The sequence below is a fragment of the Eurosta solidaginis genome, chromosome 4 (genome assembly GCF_040869045.1).
Source record: "Eurosta solidaginis isolate ZX-2024a chromosome 4, ASM4086904v1, whole genome shotgun sequence".
Taxonomy (NCBI): domain Eukaryota; kingdom Metazoa; phylum Arthropoda; class Insecta; order Diptera; family Tephritidae; genus Eurosta; species Eurosta solidaginis.
This window is the reverse complement of record NC_090322.1, coordinates 193,203,329-193,221,832: the sequence shown is the minus strand read 5'-3', so window position 1 is coordinate 193,221,832 and position 18,504 is coordinate 193,203,329. Positions and strand designations below refer to the sequence as shown.

Here is an 18,504-nt window from a genome sequence, read left to right as displayed (position 1 = left end):
AAATGATTTTAATCTGCCGGCTTATAAAACTGAAGCAGACAAATGTAATCTGTATTATAAAGGTCTCAAATCCTATAATGAACTACCGAATGATATTAAATCATGCCATTCCAATAAATTTAAACAAAAATTGTACAATTATTGCAGAACACTACCAATTTAGTGCTGGAGAGGCGGGCTTCCATAGCATCGATAGAAGTGCAGCGAAACTATACTGCTATGTAGCGCCAAAACTTCCCTGCAAAAATGCTCCACGTCATTTTACTAGTCATTTTACGGTCATTGTGACTTTCTGCAGCGGTTATATTCATAGTCACGTTTGCATGGGCGTGATTAACTTTTGTGACCAAATTTTCCGTTTCGTTCCTATTAATGTGATCGTGCATTCCGCTCCCACTTATAGGATGTGAGCATAGCACTGTGCTGCTCACACACGTCACAATGCTCGTCAAATGGCGGTCATTTTTCCGTCATTTCACTCTACATTTTCGAGTCATTTGACAATCAATTTTACTGCGGTTTTACCATTTATATAACCGCCATATAACATGAATTTTACCTGCAGATTTACTTTACCTGGAGCGACCATATGATTAAAATATGAACCAAAAAAATTGAATTTTCAATATTTATTATTTTCAATATTATTATATATGTACATGAAATTGGAACTTATATTAATACAGTTGATATAAAAAAGAAGTAAGTACGTTAATAATAAATAAACTCGCTTAATTGGTTTTTGTTTTCCAATTGAAATCTTTTCTGAAAATAACTTTAAGCTTTAGAAAAAACTCCAATTATTTGAATAATCTACAACTTAAAGCTTAGTAGAAATTCAGATTAGGTTTATTTTTTTTTCAGATCAAGAATATTCAAGGTGTCGTGGAATCCGATTGCTGTCGTAATTGAATTTGAAAGTAATAAAGTAAAGTATGAACTTAAAACTGTAGGACTAGTGATTGAGTCTTATTATTGTTCTAAATCTTATCATTCAATTCCAACAGCAATCGGATCACGACATACCTTATTATATATTTACATGAAATTGTAACTTAAATTAATAAGTTGATATAAAGAAAAGTAATTATTTTAATAACAAATAAACTCGCATTATTGGTTTTTGTTTTCCAATTGAAATCTTTTCCAAGCGAACAGAAAATAATTTTAAGCTTTAGAAAAAAATCCAATTATTTGAATCAATTTAAAACTTAAAGCTAAGTAGAAATTCAGATAAGATTTACTCTTTTTTTCAGATCGAGAATATTCAAAGGTGTCGTGGAATCCGATTGCTGTCGTAATTGAATTTGAAGGTAATAAAGTAAAGTATGAACTTAAAAATGTAGGACTAGTGATTGAGTCTTATTATTGTTCTAAATCTTATCATTCAATTCCAACAGCAATCGGATCACGACATACCTTATTATATATTTACATGAAATTGTAACTTAAATTAATACAGTTCATATAAAAACGAAGTAAGTATGTACTTTAATAATAACATAAAATATATATTAGTTGCTTTGAGCTATATTGCTGCAGCGTCGTCTAAGTGGCCAGCACTGTAGCAAAATATTGTTATATTACATTATATTATATTCATAATAATTCAATGCTCATAAAGCTTAAGCGTTTTTTGTTTTAAATTTACTGCCAAATTAAAATTTTAATAAATTTCACACTTCAAACGCAGCCGCAACAGCCTACACTAAACCAGTAAAAAAATACATAATCCTTTTTCATGTTCAATAAAAAATTGTTTAAGCTCTCGCTGCGGCAGTCAAACGTTCTTTATCTATACTGCGCCGTCGTCTTGTTGGTCAATTGCGCGCCGCAATAGCCATTGGTGGGAATTGACATTCATCATAAAGTAGCGAAGGCACGGTCCTGCGTAAGCACATCGCTGACCTGTGTTGGCAAAAGATATGATGATACTGTCTTCGATAGTTAGACGGAACAGCCGCTACTCGGCGAAGTAGAGATGACCGTTGTGTCGGTGGCAGCAGTTACAACAGCAGTTTCTGACTTTGCATCATCCGCAAAGTGTGATGAATGCTTCTCTGCCTTTTCCAATTGCCTGGCGGAAGCAATTTTTGCTACTTGTAAAGCTAAAGCTGTAATGCAAATAAATAAATGGGTTAAAATGGTTTTCGTATGTTATTCAATAACTCACCGTCTAATGCTATCATCACAGCCTTCTCATCGATTTTGAATATGTGTACTGTTTCAGTATTCAGACCCAGTTCGTTTGGTGCATTATTTTCGATTTGATGTAACATTTTCAAGTCTCGTATATCATGAATATGTAAACTATCCGTTAGGCTCGTTCGATTCATTCGTATACTGTGTATATTTGAGCCGTAGACGCAATGGCAGATATTTTGATTCTTTTTGAAGTGTAACATTTGTAAACAGTTGGGTTTCTCTGCTGTCACCATCACCCCTTAGGGAGCTATTGAAGAAACGCTCGACCAAGATAATATGTTGCGATTTACGCGCATAGATATCTTCCACCTTGTCACAGTTATTGATGGACAAAATGCGAAAGTCATCTTTACCATCCAATACGGAAATTGAACTGTAGAGGAAGAAACAATTTATAAAATTTAATAAAATCAAAAATAATAGTTGTGCTAAAAAGGGGTAAAGTATTGTATGTTAAAGTATGGCAAAGTCTCAGCGGCTTTGTCCTGGTGAGTGAATGATAAATACCATAGATTGTTGCAGCAGATAACTTTAAATTTGGATTAGCGATAGACACCTCGTAGGTTTTGTGATGGCTGGTGCGGTTTTCGCAGTTCTGTGTGTTTTACGTTTTACTATTTTTTTTTTTTGTAGGTAACGCCTCTGTTTACATCTGTTGTGACTTTGGATTACGTATTTTCGGAGGTCGTCCTCAAACTTTATCCTGCCCTGTAACTTAAAAATTTCTGCAAAACACGATTTAAAATAAATATCTCCTTGCCAAAGATATTGTATGCATTACCGAATAAAGCAACGTTCACAACTTTTAGTGCTGACAGTCTTTTCACTTTCCATCTCAGCAAATGAACATAAACGCTTATAATTTTCCGCGCTTTGCTCACACTCTTTCTTTTGTTTGCTCACTTCATTATAAACTGAACGCTTCATATTGTATATTTCCGTTTACTAACCAGTTGTATATTTTGAATTATAAATGATTCCTATATGTCACCAATAACGAAAGAGATACTAAAAAGAAAAAGGGAACAGAAGACAATTATTTCAAATTGTCGTTAAAAGAAAAAGATTGAAAAAAATGTGTATGCCTAGATCACGTTGAACTATGGGAAAGTAAGTATTAGCTTTAAAAGAGTCAATTTACTATAAGGTTCATTACTTTTTTTTTTAACTTCTACATATCAAAGCTACCTTCGCCACCAGAAAGAGTTACTATCGTCTCCTACGCCGATGACTGTACAATAATGGCCACAGGCCCGCAGATCGATGAGCTGCAACAGAATAAACGGCTACCTCCCTGATCTCTCCAGTTTTTTCGCCTCGCGAAACCTTGCATTATCACCAAATAAATCCTCTGCGGCCTTATTTACAACATGGACGTCACAAATGTTGACCATTTTGAACATCCACGTCGATGGCACTACGCTACCGACTGTCCTACACCCCAAAATCTTGGGTGTGACGCTTGATCAGGATCTATATTTTGGTGACCTTGCAGCCGCAATTGTACCGAAAATCCAGAGCCGTAATACAATCCTCAAATCTTTTGCTGGCAGGACTTGGGGAAAAGATAAAGAAACGCTCATTACTACTTACAAAGCAGTTGGCCAGCCGATTACGTGCTACGCGTCACCCATATGGTCGCCAAGCCTAAAAATTACCCACTGGAAGAAACTACAGGCCTGCCAAAATACTGCTCTCAGAATCGCCACGGGCTGTCTTCTTATGTCCCCAGAACACCATCTACATAATGAGAACTCAGCCGTATGAAGCCAAAAAACACAAGCAGGTCCTCAGCGAACTCCATAAACAGGCGTCGGACCTTTATGCCGGGAATTGCCCGGGGAATCCAGTACTTAAAGAAAATTATCCCAAACTCGCGGAAGAGGAACGCATACTCCTCAGGGAAACGCGTGTCACTCTTGCTCAACTTCGTTCTGGATGCTGTAACAGGTTAAACTCTTACCTATCCACAATCAACCCCGACATACAAAATGTATGCCCCGCTTGCAATGTGTCCCCACATGGCACCAACCATTTCTTTAATTGTAATGTGGAACCAACGCCTCTAACACCCCTCACATTATGGTCCACCCGTGTTGAAACGGCAAGTTTCCTTGGACTCCTGTTAGAGGATATTGATGACAATTTGTGACTGGTCGCACCTATTGAATGGGGCGAAGCACTGCTACAAAAACATATAGTTTTCATATCACTAGTGATTTAATTGTCAGAAATTTTTGCTAATGCGATAGTTGAACAAATGTGCATATAACTCAATGCTTGTAGGGTACAATGTTCTGATAACTGATGAAACTCACACTGTTGGGGAACGGACCTAAAATAATTGAACTTTCAATTTGACATTTTCATATAATCAAAGTTCGAAGTCAGCTGCTTTATATTATATTATATTGCAATACAGTTGAAAAGCAAGAAAAGCAAGCTGAAAATTAAAAAAAAAAGTTGAAATGGCTTCTAAAAAAAAGATTAAATTGATGCTTCCGCCCGTACCTTGTCATCGGAAAGAATGTAGCGCATTATTCGGTGATCATCGGAAACTTTGAAACAAATAATTCTGTGGAAATCAGAAGACATGTATGTATATTATCATGGATACTATACTGCGCTTCTAATAAGAGGAAAATATGAATGTGAACAAAATCCTAGTATACCTAAATGTAGTGCGCTACCTACGCTAATAGACAAACTGCCCGATCTAAAGAATAATTTTTTATGTGAATGCCTCATTTGAGTATGAAATTCAAAAATCACCAAATGATACCAGACCAAAAGTACAATGCAATTGGAGTACATGTCGTAGGTTGGTTGAGCACATTCAGACACATTCAAACAGAAAGTTTGTGGCATGCCACAATTGTGGTGAAATTTTCCGTACTAAAACTACACTGTTTGATCACCTACGTAGACAACCGGAAAATAATAGTAAGTTTATATACATATAAAGTTTACTGGGAGTGTACCATACAATGTTCCTAACGAAATTATGTATATCTGTGGCAACCTTTTGATGTTTGCAGAAGAGGAAACTAGCTACACATAACATGAATGTGATATTTAAGCTCATTAACTAAGATCTGTTCAAAGTCCGCCAATACTGTTTTTCATATCCTAGAGCACATGGGTTCATAGAAATGTGCTAAGTTATGAAGACTAGCCGTTTATGGATTGCCACAGATATGTATGGGTCACCAAACATTTCACATTGGTTTTATTTACAGCGCATGAATTTCAATGCAATCAGTGCTTCGAGTATTTTGCAACGGAAAAGTTACTACGTTCACATTTCTTAAAACATGTAAATTGCTAAAAGTGAAGTTTTTGCAATATATCGTCTTCAAGTTCATTATCATTTCTTATATTTTTAGCACCAATTTGTGTTAATAATCATGCAGCACCTACGTCTTTGTTAGAGAATATCAAATATGATGCCATGCTATTGTCACAAACTTCGGAAGGTTCATCAACCAGCGGCTGTAGTAACACTAATACACGTTCGAACAACGCACATGAGTCAACGCCTCGCACGATAACACCAAATCCTTATAATGGTAAGGGATTAGCTTTTCGCATTCATTATAATATATATGTTTTTTTTGTCAGATTGTTAATTTTGAAAATATTTGCCTGTCTATTATTGCAACTCGTTGTAGTGCTTAACGTACACGAAAGTGTTAACATACCCACAAAATTCAAAATAACTTTCATTTACAAATCAGAATTATGCAAATATGCCTACCAACGTTGTTGGACCTTTGGCCGCTGCCTCTAAAATGGTACCAGTACCAGAAACTTTAATGAGCCCGGATGTATGCCCCGCCGTTGTGGCACAACGTGTCACCGTCAACGCAATTAATACACAATTGTAAAATTCTAAAACACATAAAAACAAAGGTGATTTCACTCAAATGTCAATAATTTTTCTTTTTTCTAAATTGGCAATTTCAAAATTAAAGATAAATATTTGGAAAATTTTAGGTTTTTCATTGTTATTTATGTTGCTGTTGTTGTTGTAGCGATAAGTTTGCTCCCCGAAGGCTTTGGGGAGTGTTATCGATGTGATGGTCTTTTGCCGGATACAGATCCGGTACGCTCCGGTAACATTTATATGGCCACATTAAACCTTCAGAATATCCCTCCCTCCTCCCCCCAAGTTCCATGAGGAGCTTGGGGTCGCCAGAGCCCCGTCTGTTAATGAAACAGGTTTCGTCACGGATAGGTGAGGTTTACAATTGGGTTTGGAGAAGCTGTATATTGCGCTGGCAACCTGAAGGGTTGCACTACACAGCCCCTTGAATCCGGTATTTTAGTCGCCTCTTACGACAGGCATACTTACCGCGGGTATATTCTGAAGCCCTAACCCGCTTGGTGACCCAGAGCCTCCTCATATGATGTTGTCAATGTACATACTTTTACACCATATAACAGGACGGGAACGATAAGCGACTTGCAGAGGACGATCTTGGTTTGTCAAAAGAGGACTTTACATGCAATCACCTACTCAGTGCAAAGTTGGAAAAGGTTATATCAAATCAGTGGAATGGAATATCACCCTATCTCGGTTGCCGTTTCGAAAACATCAGAAATTGAATTGAAATTTGAAATTGGGCGTTATACAACATTTCTGCGATAGGACGTTTTCGAAACGACGCGTCTTGACATCAGTATTAATAATCCGAAGGCGGAAAATTAAAATTTTAACTCGTTCAAAAGATATTAACGAAAAACCGAAAAAAGACCCACGGGTACCTCCGAAACCGGGGGTGGGATCCATAGTATTTCTGCGCAGAACACCTTTCTGCGTTGGCGGCCTTCGGTCGCGCTTATAAAAAATAACCCTGGGCTACGCCATGCCAAGTCCGAGTGTGTGGTATAACCGTGGCTACCGCCACGGTGATGCACAATTTTTTTTGTGGGTACAACACAACAACAACCACATGAAAATCGCCAACTTCAACTGCAAATAACCGGACAGAGATGAAATTTTTCTTTTCCGCCTTCGGATTATTGTTCTCGAGATTAATACGCGACACCCTCTCGATATTTTTGGTAGCGTATTAGCAGTCGACCCCTCAACTAGACTATTACCGTATACTCAATATATTAACACATAAATTAAGTGAAACTGGGCGCGAGGAGCAGAGTTAGCAAATTGGAAATGACATCACTTTATAGTTATAAGAAAATAATGTATGAAATTACCATTTTCTTAGGCAAGATATTATTTAACACCCGGTACAGCTTGAGATTAGAATTAATGAAATATCATCTCTAGTTGGAACTGCACTAACGATTCTTGACTTTACAGTTTACAATTGGGTTGAAGTGAAGACGAAAATGTGGGCGTTAAATTTAGGTAAACCAGTCACAGTTCCCCCACTGAATGAGGCCATGGCAATAGAGCTAGGAGCTAGTTTGCTTGGAGAGGCGATTATATTTGTGATAGGCGCTGTAGTGCTGATATTTGAATCCCGATAAACGAGAGAAAATAATAAAAATTATATCTTTTTATTATTCCTCAGTCAATCCAATAATGAAGCTAAAAAGCAAGAACAGTTCAGGCAGGAAAAAGTAGAGCTTGCATTAACACTGGCTGAAATGGGTTTCCGCTTAGAGCGGCAAGACGCAGAAATAAGAGAGATGACTAGAGCGCTGGCCGATTTAGGTAAGTGTAAAAAAATAATCCTTTTTCAATTGTAGTATTGTGTGTTAATTTTGCTTCCATGTATAAAATAATTTTCATTAACTCGTGTTGTATAATTTTTAATTTAGCTGATATTTTTTTTTAATTGGCACTGAACAGTTTAGACGATTTTGGCCTGTACCAACAAATATACGTTTCTCTTTCGTTATTACCGTTGGCTCTTAGTAGCACTAAGGGGAGGAAATGGTTTTACAATACCTCAGCATGTTCTCTGTTTGAAGAAGTGGTTTCTAATCCTTGGTATGACTCGCAATCAAGATACCACTTTATGGCTCAGAAGTTTCAATGTGATCCTATTAATAAATCCTTCCCGAGTTGGTCGGGCTTTTACGTTAATGTTACTTGTTACCAAAACGTGCTGTATGTATATCGGGCACAACCCCATAAACATCGGTAATACTCCTCAAAACCCGTACTCTCTTATATTATGTCGAAGTGGCTGGAAACACTCTCCCAAGCTTCATCTTGCACATTGGTGGTCCAATTTGAGTACTTCAAATAAAAATTAAATGATGTCCACAAATTTAGTTTGGTGTTGTTGTTGTAGCGATAAGGTTTCTCCCCTTGACCCGCTGGGGTCATTGTTATTTATAATAATTCGTGTTATTGATATTGAAATTGTTTTAGATAATAAACTCAATTCACCAAAGATGCGTAATCCATTTTTGATGAAACAAAATACCACAGAGCGATGCAGTCCTAATATGAGTCCGCGTCGCGGTAGTAGCACGTCAAATGTGTTGTTACAACATAATAATTTATCGAACAGAAATCGGGCAGTAGCTGTCCCTGCACAATCACAAGTAGACAATCAAATGAAATCACGTTTAGCCAGCAGTTCGATGCATGTTGCAACACCAGACACTGGCTCTCAATAATTGCACTATGGAAGAAAGTGTCCACAATGCAGGGCGGCAGCACAACCGCTGATAGTGCTACACAAGCTCCGAGTGATGATGCCTCCAGCATTGTCGAGCGCCAAGTCAGTTCAGCGGCAGCGACAACAACGATTGATAACAGCTCGACAGCGGCAGTTCACGATTTGGCTAAGACATGCACTATGCTGACCAGTCAGGTATATGTACGCCTAACCAAAAACATGCGGAGAATATTTTCTGCACTGGAGGCATTTGGCAAAATTTTCATGGCATCCGTGTATTCTAAAACTGTTTACTTACCGGAATATTTGATTTTTAAGTGGTACTTCTTCACTGGGTCCCTCCGCAGAATTTTTTTAATTAATTTGTAAATTTTCCCACCGCTGAGCTGATGCGCACTTGAAATCAAAATTGGAATTAGAAGAAATAAAGTCGAAGAAATAAAATGGCGCGCAACTACGGCTGACAATTTTCAAATTTCACCATCTATATGCATATAATGTGAGAAAAAGAGTGAGATAATAAATATAAAATAAATATTTCATCATGCTATTTCATTTTCTGAATTCTATGTTCCGAATTCTCACACGTACACTGGGTGTGTTTGTGACTGTCAAAAAAATCAAGTGAATGTGTGCGTTTTTGGTCACACGATTTTTGCAGGGTTCCAAGCTCTTGTACGCATACAAAAAAGGTTGCCGAAGCACATACTGAAACGCATCACTCGATTAACTCAGTGCATCGCCGTGCAGATGTTGCCTTCGCGCTTTACTAACATGCGTAAAATGCCTACATACTACACAAGCACAACACTTTGTTCGCATGATCTGGAAGTCTCCCATCCATAGTACTCCAAGGTAGGACATAGATGTAACTATTCTAGATTGCATAGTCCAGAAGGCAATTATAAACAAGTAAAATAGATTTAAGTTAGGCTTAGGAAAGCCGTAATAAATAAATACATTACATTATAAATACAATAAGAGCCGTCACTCGTTATTTCTTAGGCATTTACTCGATGTATACTAAGAGGTAGTCGCTACTTTTTTTTGGGCGAAATGTTTATAAATGTCTTCTATACATTTTCGTGGGGTATTTGTGTTTATTTTTCCGACTGTATTTAACTAACTTATTTAATTCTCTTTCCAATAATCACAGTTGCACAAGGGACCTACACGGCATGGATAAATGCGAGACAATTAAAAATGTCCCTCTCAGAAAACATTCGGCATCAATTTTTTCAATTTCCAGCCAAATACTCGCCACAAAATAACGAGTGACAGCTCTTATTAAGGGGACTCATGAAAGCATATAAACTTATAAAGTGTAAAATTATATACATTTACACACACTGTTATATGAACGCACCTAGTATTATTCTTGATAAACTTAATTGTTTATCAGCTGTATTATTGCCAAACAAAATTTTTTTGATTGTTATACAAATTAAAAAATGCCAAGATTAAGTAAAAAATCAAATAAACGCCTTTACTTGCAGATGTTGGAGATTTCTGGTTGCATTCCTTTGAGTTTACCGCGTTTACACAATGAAATGTGCGCGTAAATTTATACAAATTGTGTAAATGATTTTTCATACAAAATTTGACAGCTCGTTTACGCACTAGATAAATGTATACGTTTACACACTTTATAAGGCATTTATAAGCTTACATGAGTCCCCCTATTGTATTTATTCTCTTTGATTGGGCCAGAATCGCGAATAAAAGAACTGGTAACGATATTCGGTTACATAATGTTCTGGGAACTATTTTACCGGTAACGCTCAGAATCGGGGCGATGATATAATAGTTAACATCATTTAATGGATAGGGCTTATCCTACATGTCTGACGTTCCATGTTCTGTGATCAAAATGGACTGGTTGCATCGGGACTTCATATTTACAAAACTTGTTTTTAGTGATAACTTTTGTGTGGGAAATAATATTTACCCTCCGCCTTCGAACTAATAATATCTACACTAAAGCAGGTATTTTTATCCTTTTTCCCATAATTTTTAACGCTATTCTACAGTTGTAGGTCAAACTAAAGATTACCGACATTTTTCATTTTAGCTGGTACATTTTTAGTTCTGGCACCCGCTTCAGCTCGCGCGAGGGATTTATCTGTGATTGTTGCCAACTCAAATTTGAGATAAATCCCTCATCAGCGCAAAAAATGAGAGAGTTTCGTATCAACCCTGCAAAAATTTTTCGATTACGTGTTCCATTTTCTTCATGTTGGAGTACTCTAACAATACTTCTTTGCAATGCGTTTGCGGACCACCATCAGCCGATCATTGCTCGTTTTTTAGCGACAGTGATCACGACACGATGACGATCGAAAAGAGTTGCCAAAAGTAAAATATTGCATGCAAATAACTAATAATAAAATTTTACTTTGGCAACTCTGATAAAATGCAACCGCGCACTGGTTTTATGTATACATACTATAGTATGTGTAGAGAAATATTAGTTTATTCACGCAAATGCTAAATAACATAAGAATATTCGTAGTATAAAATACAAAAGTTGTATTGTCCCTCTTCATTTACTTTCATTTTAAATTAAATTCACTTCGATAATTCTTTCCGACACAATTCCTCTTTAGTACTTTGGCATATGATCCTCTGTGGGTGCTCCATGGAGTACAACAGTGAAAGTACTTTGGAAAGTACTCTAACGTATGTACTCTATGGAATACTCACAAACAAAGCGAGGGTGGGATCACCTACTGCTCTCCTAGGACATCGCAATGTTAATTGGAGCACATTTTTTGTATGAATACAGATTAGATTTGGAGCAGTCCTATACTCCCAAAGGAATATTCTGTCACGTACACGTATTGTCTGGCTCCTTGGGGTCCCCGGACTAGCTCAGTATACAAGGGGCAGTGGTCCTCAAGCCTACCACCAAGGAGCCGTACGGACGCATATTTATTCCTCTCATCATCCATCCTATCAGCCTCACACACATCTCACCTCAGGAAGCCCGCCCTACCTTGGACCGCTCGTTTCATGTACCCTAACTTCAGCGGTCTCCCTCTAGCCATGCTCCGTCCCCTCCACTTACCTCTCTATCACGCCATCTTCACCTCCCGCCCAAAAAGTGCTTAACTCCGCATTTTAACTCTTAACAACAAACTCAAAATATATTGAAATCATAAAAAGAATTACAATGAATCATAATAAAAAACTAATCTTATTATTTAGGCTAAACAATTTTTTGACTATGATGAAACGTCCTGCCGATCATTCAACAAAAACAACAAGAACATATAAAAATGAATTTTAAAATTTTACTAGGTTAAGGGTAAGGGATCCTACCTAATAGAGCACCTTAGTTGGTTTTACCCCTGCCTATGTATGTAGATATGTATGAAATTTTAAGAATTTCTCAAAAAAAAGTCTTCAATATTACGTTCCTTATGGGCAGAATCGCTTACAATTTAGAGGACAACGATACAATACACCTAACATAATCACAATAATTTTCTTAACAATTAATTTCAGCTTAACAAAAATAAGAAATTTGGTCACCCTAATGTGACTGCTTTGCTCGCTTGCAAACACGCAGATAGCTAAACTTTAATTGGCAAGTCCAACAACCCGCACACTATAAAACAAATATAAAAAGCTTTTGGTTCGTTACCATAACCTCAATGGGGTGTGTACAAAATGTACAAAAAAAAACTTTGATTGTACTAAAAATATGTGTATCGCAAAATTTTAGAAAAGCTTAATAATTTTTGATACATGCGTGTGTGCATGCGTGTACGCAAAAAAAAAACATAAAAACGCAAAAAAACTAAAAACTACAAAAGATATTATACATGCATAAGGGTATTATAAATATACGTAAAATCCGAAACCAACTTCTTGGGTGATTTTGTGCTGCTTCTTGTTGGCCTTTGTGCCTTATATTGCAGTCTCACGGCGAAACCGGATATGCATAAAAATATTAATTTTTGACTTGGACATTGGCTATTATAGCAAAACGGTGTACGTCGAGAAATTCAAATTTTGATCTCTGTGTCGAAGGCGCACCGCAAAACAAAATAGGCGCTCAGTAAGATTGCTAAGAAAAAATTCGCTTCGGTTTTCTGGTGAAAAATCACGAGGCATACCATTAACGGTATTCTCCTGCCTTAGTGCATTAAACAAAAAAATGTATATGTAACCACATATATATTTAACGGGACGTCTTTCCTAGGTCCTCTAATTTGTTTTTGGGCTCATCGGGTGCATAAAAATTATGTAACTGGACATACGTATATATATAAAAAAAAGGTAAGTTAGAAATAACGACTTACGGCGAGTTGTGCCTCGTCCCTCCACGCCAGAATTTCCGGGCACACTATAAAACAATAAGATTTCATCACAAAACCGATTAACTAAAAAAAAAATATTTATTTTGGGACTTACACGTCGCCGCACTGTTCGCTTTACAACACCACAATTCTCACTCCAGTCACTCTTCCTGAATCGCCACTAATCCTCTTTCCTATGACACACAGGATTTAGTTAAAATTTCGGGATTTCGTAAATCACAGTAACTAACTTCCTACGTGCGTATATATGTACCTACCGATATGTGTGCATATTAAAAATTTCACTCCCTGTTTCTTTCCTCTATCTACTCCATCAGAGCTTTACTTTAGCAAAAAAATAAATGATTGAGCTATAAAATTAGGTGGACAATAAATTTTCTGGAGATTGCTTTTCTCGCTATAGAAATTTAAAAAAAAATCTATCCTAAGTAGGACGATGTCAATCAAGCATTAAAACCTTAATTTTGGTTAAAACTATTTTGACTTTTGCGCAAAAATTTCGCTTAGAACCGCACCAAAACTATAAACACAATTTATGCACAAAAAAAATGTACCAATTACCCCCATTTAAGCAAAAGAAATTATTATAAAATTACTATTAGCCCTACATTCACCTATATGTACTCATATATGTATCCACATATATACGCACATACTCCTACTTCTCTAAGCTATCTAACTCGGCTCACCTTTAATCCGCTGCCCTGGAACTCCGATCCTCGTCTTCCTTGCCGGAACCTCCTTGTTTGCCGGAACCACAAAAAAATTTATATTTTAAATTAATTATTTAAAAAAAAAACGCACGCGAAAATTTACCACAAACACCAACTTTTTTACACCGTGGCGCGGAGGCAGTCGTATGCCAGAACTTAAACACTTCAAACTTTCTTCATTTTACCCGGTGTCACCCCCTTTTATATCTTCTTTCTTCGCCCTACTCGCCTCACGTTAATCACTCTATTCCTTATCCGCTAATCGTTGGCGATTCCAGTGCAACAATTTTTTGTTGCTGCAATCTGTCTCTATACCATTCTTTATGCTACGTCCGGCAACCCTATCAAAATCTTTCGTTAAGTTCTGTTTGTTTTGTTGTCCGCCATCATTTTGACATAAGAACACGCAAGCAAAACAAACCAAGTAAAAAAAAATAATACCATCATTTAAGCAAGGAACAGCTGCCCACTCTCATCTTGGGTAATATTTATGAATATCTCGAGCCACGGGATCGATTAGATGCATAGCAGACATGTCGTCATTGGCGTGAGGTGCTTTCCCAAAGGAGATTTTTCAACAATTTCCAGTTTAAATTGCATATAAACAATGATCGACAGTGCACATTTTTTGTCAAACGTTTTGTAATCTGGCAAGTGAAGTTACACTAATTTTTGATTTTCTTAATGTTTTTTTATATCAAAAAAAATAAAACGTATTCTCTATAGGATTGCACGTTGTGATAATTTGCAGGGGCTCCATTTTTACACTAACAGTGTCAGCTTAGTCCCACCAGACGATATAAGCGAAGAGAATCTTATCGATATTGAACAATGTTTTGTGGAGCCATGGAAGATGTTTTTTAGATCGCAAAAAGTTTCCATGCCTGATTTTAGATTTGGGTGCAATCGAAGCTTTAACCTATTATGGCTTAGATGTTTTCAAAGCTTTAAACAAACCAGAAACATTGCAGCAACTGACATTGGCTTCAATAAAATTTGACCCTAGTATTATCCTATATTTACCATCGAAACTTCACTATTGCAAAAGTGTAGATCACTACAGGTCTTATCAATTGATTATGATACTTTAAATGAGAATCTTTTGCACTCCATGGGAATATTCCCTTTGAGAAAGCTCCTAATCTGTATACGTGGGTTGGATCGGCAGCATCTCGGCATATCTGATACTTCATGGGCACACCTACGAGCGGTCCATCTAATTTTTGCGGGGAAGAAACCGACCTGTCAGCCCAACGCGGGGAACACCCACCCCTTACAATTCCTTACATTATTTATAGAGTACTCGCGTTTTTTGAAGGGAAGTCATCCATGGTTCAACTATATACAGGTTGGCTCATCTGTAAAGCAACAAAATATGTCTGTTCAAATTGTCAAAATCTGTGTATTGGTGTTGGTGCGAATGGTATGGAATGGAAACATAAAACTTAGCAGTTTTTGTATGTGTAAGTAAAATGTTGCCAATGTGTTGGTTTCATTTTGAGTTTGCCATCTCCTTTTGGCAATCCCTTCGACCATGCAATGACATACATAAATAAAATCAGCTGATGAGATGAACCAACCTGTACATAATTGAACCATGGAAGTCATCTTTGTAAGAGACTGAAACAAATTTATTTCCCTTCTGGCAATGATCCTCCGGTATAATCAGCAAGCTATAGGGCTGACTACATTCACGACGGCGGTGTAGCCGCCACATCTGTCATTTTTACACATGTTCTTATGAGCGTCGCTATTTTCGACGCGACAGAGCAGCACGACATTCAATCATGACAGCTGTAGCAGCCAGATTAAATCTAATTCTATTTTTGGGAAGCGAAGGTGAGGCGTACTTTTTATTTTTTCAATAAAAACTAAAATAGAAGTAAATAAGAGACAATAAAAGCTAAAATCATTATTTTGGGTGTTTTTAAACATAATATTTTTTTGAAAATTTTTCGCTACTATTTGCTGTAATTTATATTAGTGACTGCCGCTTTCAAAGTAATCAAGAAGCCAATGCTTGGCAACGGTTGGCGTCAAGCTTTGCTTTGTTGTGGTTGTGGTCTGTATACGCCGTGTTGAATGAGCGCTGTTAGGGAGTGCACATAGGCCACTTTCTCTGAGTGTTCACAATCATAAAGAGTACATAAAACAATTAGAAATATTACAACACGATTGCATCAGTTAAAGATGTAGGAAGACTTGACAGAAAGAAAAGTAATGTCAGATTAAGAGACGCGTTTCGACCTTCGATTTGAGAAACCGGAAGCGGAAATTAAAAAAATTTATTTCTGTCGAAAACTACTTGCAAAAACCGGAAAATGGCCACAAGAAGATCCGAAATCGGGATCCCGCTCCATAGTTTTTTTTACACAGATCCTTTTCTGCTTTGGCAGACTTCGGTGACTATTTAAAAAAATAACCATGGCCGGTCCAAAACCGTCTTGGGGATAAAAATTGTATCCCCGCAGAACACTTTTATGCATAAAGGTTTTAGTGTGTGTACAATAATTTGCATCGATTATTTGCTGGTACATTTTGACACAAATAACATTTTAACTTTCGCTTTAGGATTCTAAAACCGCGCCTCTACCTTCATTCAAAATGCTTGATAAGAATTTGGTGGTGCATCGTCTTGTAAAATATTACCCAGAATTCCCGGTAAACTGGAACTCCACAACAATAATCCGAAGGCAGAAAAGAAAAATTAAACTGTCCGGATCAGAGCTGTAAAAACATTGAATCAATTGAGTGTGCATTCTCTCAGCATTCTTTTAAAAATTTGTGATTTTTTGGTTGCATATTATAAATCTCCATTCTTGAATGGCTTAAAATACTTTAACTCAAAGTTCAAGTGAATGTAAACTTGAAATGAATGCACACTTTTTTCCATTCAGTACTAAATACTTTTGCCCCAAGGTTATTTTTTGTATACTTTCATTGCCATCAGATATGTTAAATCAATTTAGGAGTTGGGTGCAAAAAAGGCGTAAAATTGGTCAATAGCAAAAATAGTCCCTTCTAATTATTCAAGTAGTTTAATATTTAAGAATTCATGAGCTTAACGCCGGCTTATAATTATTGAATATGAATTATTATGTTTGTTTAAGAGCAACTGAAAAGAAAGAAACATTTACGGGTATATTGCGACGGTACCAATTTGAAAACAAATAAACAAGTAGTTAATTATAAATCAGGAAAGTCTTAAATCATTTTCATGATGTCCGAACATAAGACATACAAGAAATAGTACTTCATAGCAGATTTTGTATACTTCGTAATTGGGTTGATTTTTTTAATTAATCGTGTGAGATCAAAAAAATGTTAGGCTCTTGTGAGTTGATTGGTTTCCTTTTTGGGTAACGTTTTACAAGACGCGGTGCAGCGCCTAATTTTTATCAAAAATTATCAAAGGTGGTATCAAAAGACGCGTCACGACCTCCGTTTTTAGAATCCGAAAGCGTAAACTTAAATTTTTATTTCTGTCAAAAGATATAAGCAAAAAATCAGTTCAAATTTTCATTTGTTTGTTGTTTTTTGCCAGATTTGTTGTCACACACACACACTAATGCAGAAAAGTGTTCTGCGCACATTTAGTGTTGATCCCCAAACCGGTGTCGGATCCACCCAGGGTAATTTTTTATAAGCGTGGCCAAAAGGCGCCAACGCAGAAAGGTGTTATATGCAAAAAAAACTATGGATCGGTCCACATATTTCGGGCCCTCTCGGGGTCATTTTACGGCTTTTGTGAATAACTTTCTACAGAAATAAAATTTTTGATTTCCGCTTGCGGATTCTTAAAATGGAGGTCGAGACGCGTCTTTTGATACTACCTTTGATCATTTTTGTTAAAAATTAGGTGGTGCACCGTCTTGTAAAGGTTCATGCACATTTTACGACGCGACATGTAACACGTTCCGACAAAATATTCGCGGCATTTTTGCTCTCGTGTCGTGTCGTTCGACTGTCGCTAGGGTGCATAGTTCCATAAGAATACATGCAAAGAATATTTTGTCACTACATGTCGCGTCGTATAATTTGCATGAACCTTAAAACGTTACCGTGACTTTTTGGCCAGGGTATAGCTGCAGACATTGGTGTTTTATCGGTAACCGTATCGGTAACCTTATAACAGCTGATTCGACCAACCTTATGGGAATCAATGCAATCGATTATTGGTGCCGCTAAGAGCCTCCTGCGATTTACAACCAGATTGACTGAATTTTGTGTGTGTTAGTGCAGTCGGGTGGCTTCGTGACACACGTATTTGGTGTCGGCTACACGTTGATGAAAATCAAAAATTTTTGATTTTTTCATTTGACGCTTGCTTATTTGATAGTCGCGGGGTGTGATTGACAAAAGAGCAGTGTTGTATTTAGTTTGTGTCGACATTCAAAATGAAAAAGTGCGCGGAAGAACAGCAATTCATATTAAAATTTATTGAAAATTATCAATGTTTAGCAGCTTTATAGAATGTAAAGCTTTTATTATTCTTTAATAAAATTTTTATTAATTTTTTTATTATTTAATAAAACTGCTGTAGTTGCAAGTAAAGAAAGTCATCATCCGATGACGGCATATTCACGTCCGAACGCTACGGTTTCTCAATGCAAATGTTGATTGATGGCTTTTTATTTGATAGTCGCTGGGCAAGCGTCA

General features: G+C 36.8%; 2 protein-coding genes and 1 long non-coding RNA gene across 12 annotated transcripts; 1 reads left to right on the top strand and 2 right to left on the bottom strand.

The window, feature by feature from the left end:
- Positions 1-624: 624 nt before the first annotated feature.
- On the bottom strand, positions 625-9,463 carry LOC137250831 (WD repeat domain phosphoinositide-interacting protein 2-like). Of its 3 annotated transcripts, XM_067784397.1 has the most exons (6): positions 9,399-9,463; positions 9,106-9,291; positions 2,987-3,213; positions 2,713-2,930; positions 2,174-2,578; positions 625-2,114 (listed from the first exon to the last, which is right to left on the bottom strand). In XM_067784397.1, exons 5-6 carry the CDS (start codon positions 2,436-2,438, stop codon positions 1,948-1,950), a joined length of 432 nt encoding a protein of 143 aa, XP_067640498.1. In that variant the 5' UTR covers positions 2,439-2,578; positions 2,713-2,930; positions 2,987-3,213; positions 9,106-9,291; positions 9,399-9,463; the 3' UTR covers positions 625-1,947. The 3 variants fall into 3 exon arrangements, with proteins under 3 accessions (XP_067640498.1, XP_067640497.1, XP_067640499.1); XM_067784396.1 differs by having other exon boundaries at positions 9,106-9,439; XM_067784398.1 differs by lacking the exons at positions 2,713-2,930; positions 2,987-3,213 and having other exon boundaries at positions 9,106-9,439.
- Positions 4,478-9,357, top strand: LOC137250832 (uncharacterized). Of its 8 annotated transcripts, XM_067784399.1 has the most exons (6): positions 4,487-5,148; positions 5,445-5,521; positions 5,592-5,774; positions 5,827-6,117; positions 7,746-7,888; positions 8,555-9,357. In XM_067784399.1, the coding sequence occupies exons 5-6, from the start codon at positions 7,822-7,824 to the stop codon at positions 8,803-8,805; spliced, it is 318 nt and encodes a 105-aa protein (XP_067640500.1). In that variant the 5' UTR covers positions 4,487-5,148; positions 5,445-5,521; positions 5,592-5,774; positions 5,827-6,117; positions 7,746-7,821; the 3' UTR covers positions 8,806-9,357. The 8 variants fall into 8 exon arrangements, 2 of the variants coding, with proteins under 2 accessions (XP_067640501.1, XP_067640500.1); XR_010953095.1 differs by having other exon boundaries at positions 4,478-5,148; positions 5,244-5,535; positions 7,746-9,357; XM_067784400.1 differs by lacking the exon at positions 5,827-6,117 and having other exon boundaries at positions 4,485-5,148.
- A 2,552-nt stretch (positions 9,464-12,015) lies between the features above and the next one.
- Positions 12,016-14,071, bottom strand: LOC137248859 (uncharacterized). Its single transcript, XR_010952194.1, has 3 exons — positions 13,822-14,071; positions 13,227-13,305; positions 12,016-13,158 (listed from the first exon to the last, which is right to left on the bottom strand). It is a non-coding gene; the product is annotated as an uncharacterized lncRNA (long non-coding RNA).
- Positions 14,072-18,504: the final 4,433 nt, after the last annotated feature.

What these genes read in the sequence shown, in the direction of transcription:
- LOC137250832 (XM_067784400.1), top strand. Translation starts at nt 7,822, where the DNA reads ATGGGTTTCCGCTTAGAGCGGCAAGACGCAGAAATAAGAGAGATGACT. An exon ending in TAGAGCGCTGGCCGATTTAG is followed by an intron (nt 7,889 to 8,554) that starts GTAAGTGTAAAA and finishes AAATTGTTTTAG; the next exon opens with ATAATAAACTCAATTCACCA.
- LOC137250831 (XM_067784397.1), bottom strand. Translation starts at nt 2,438, where the DNA reads ATGGTGACAGCAGAGAAACCCAACTGTTTACAAATGTTACACTTCAAA. An exon ending in TGTGATGATAGCATTAGACG is followed by an intron (nt 2,115 to 2,173) that starts GTGAGTTATTGA and finishes TTTGCATTACAG; the next exon opens with CTTTAGCTTTACAAGTAGCA.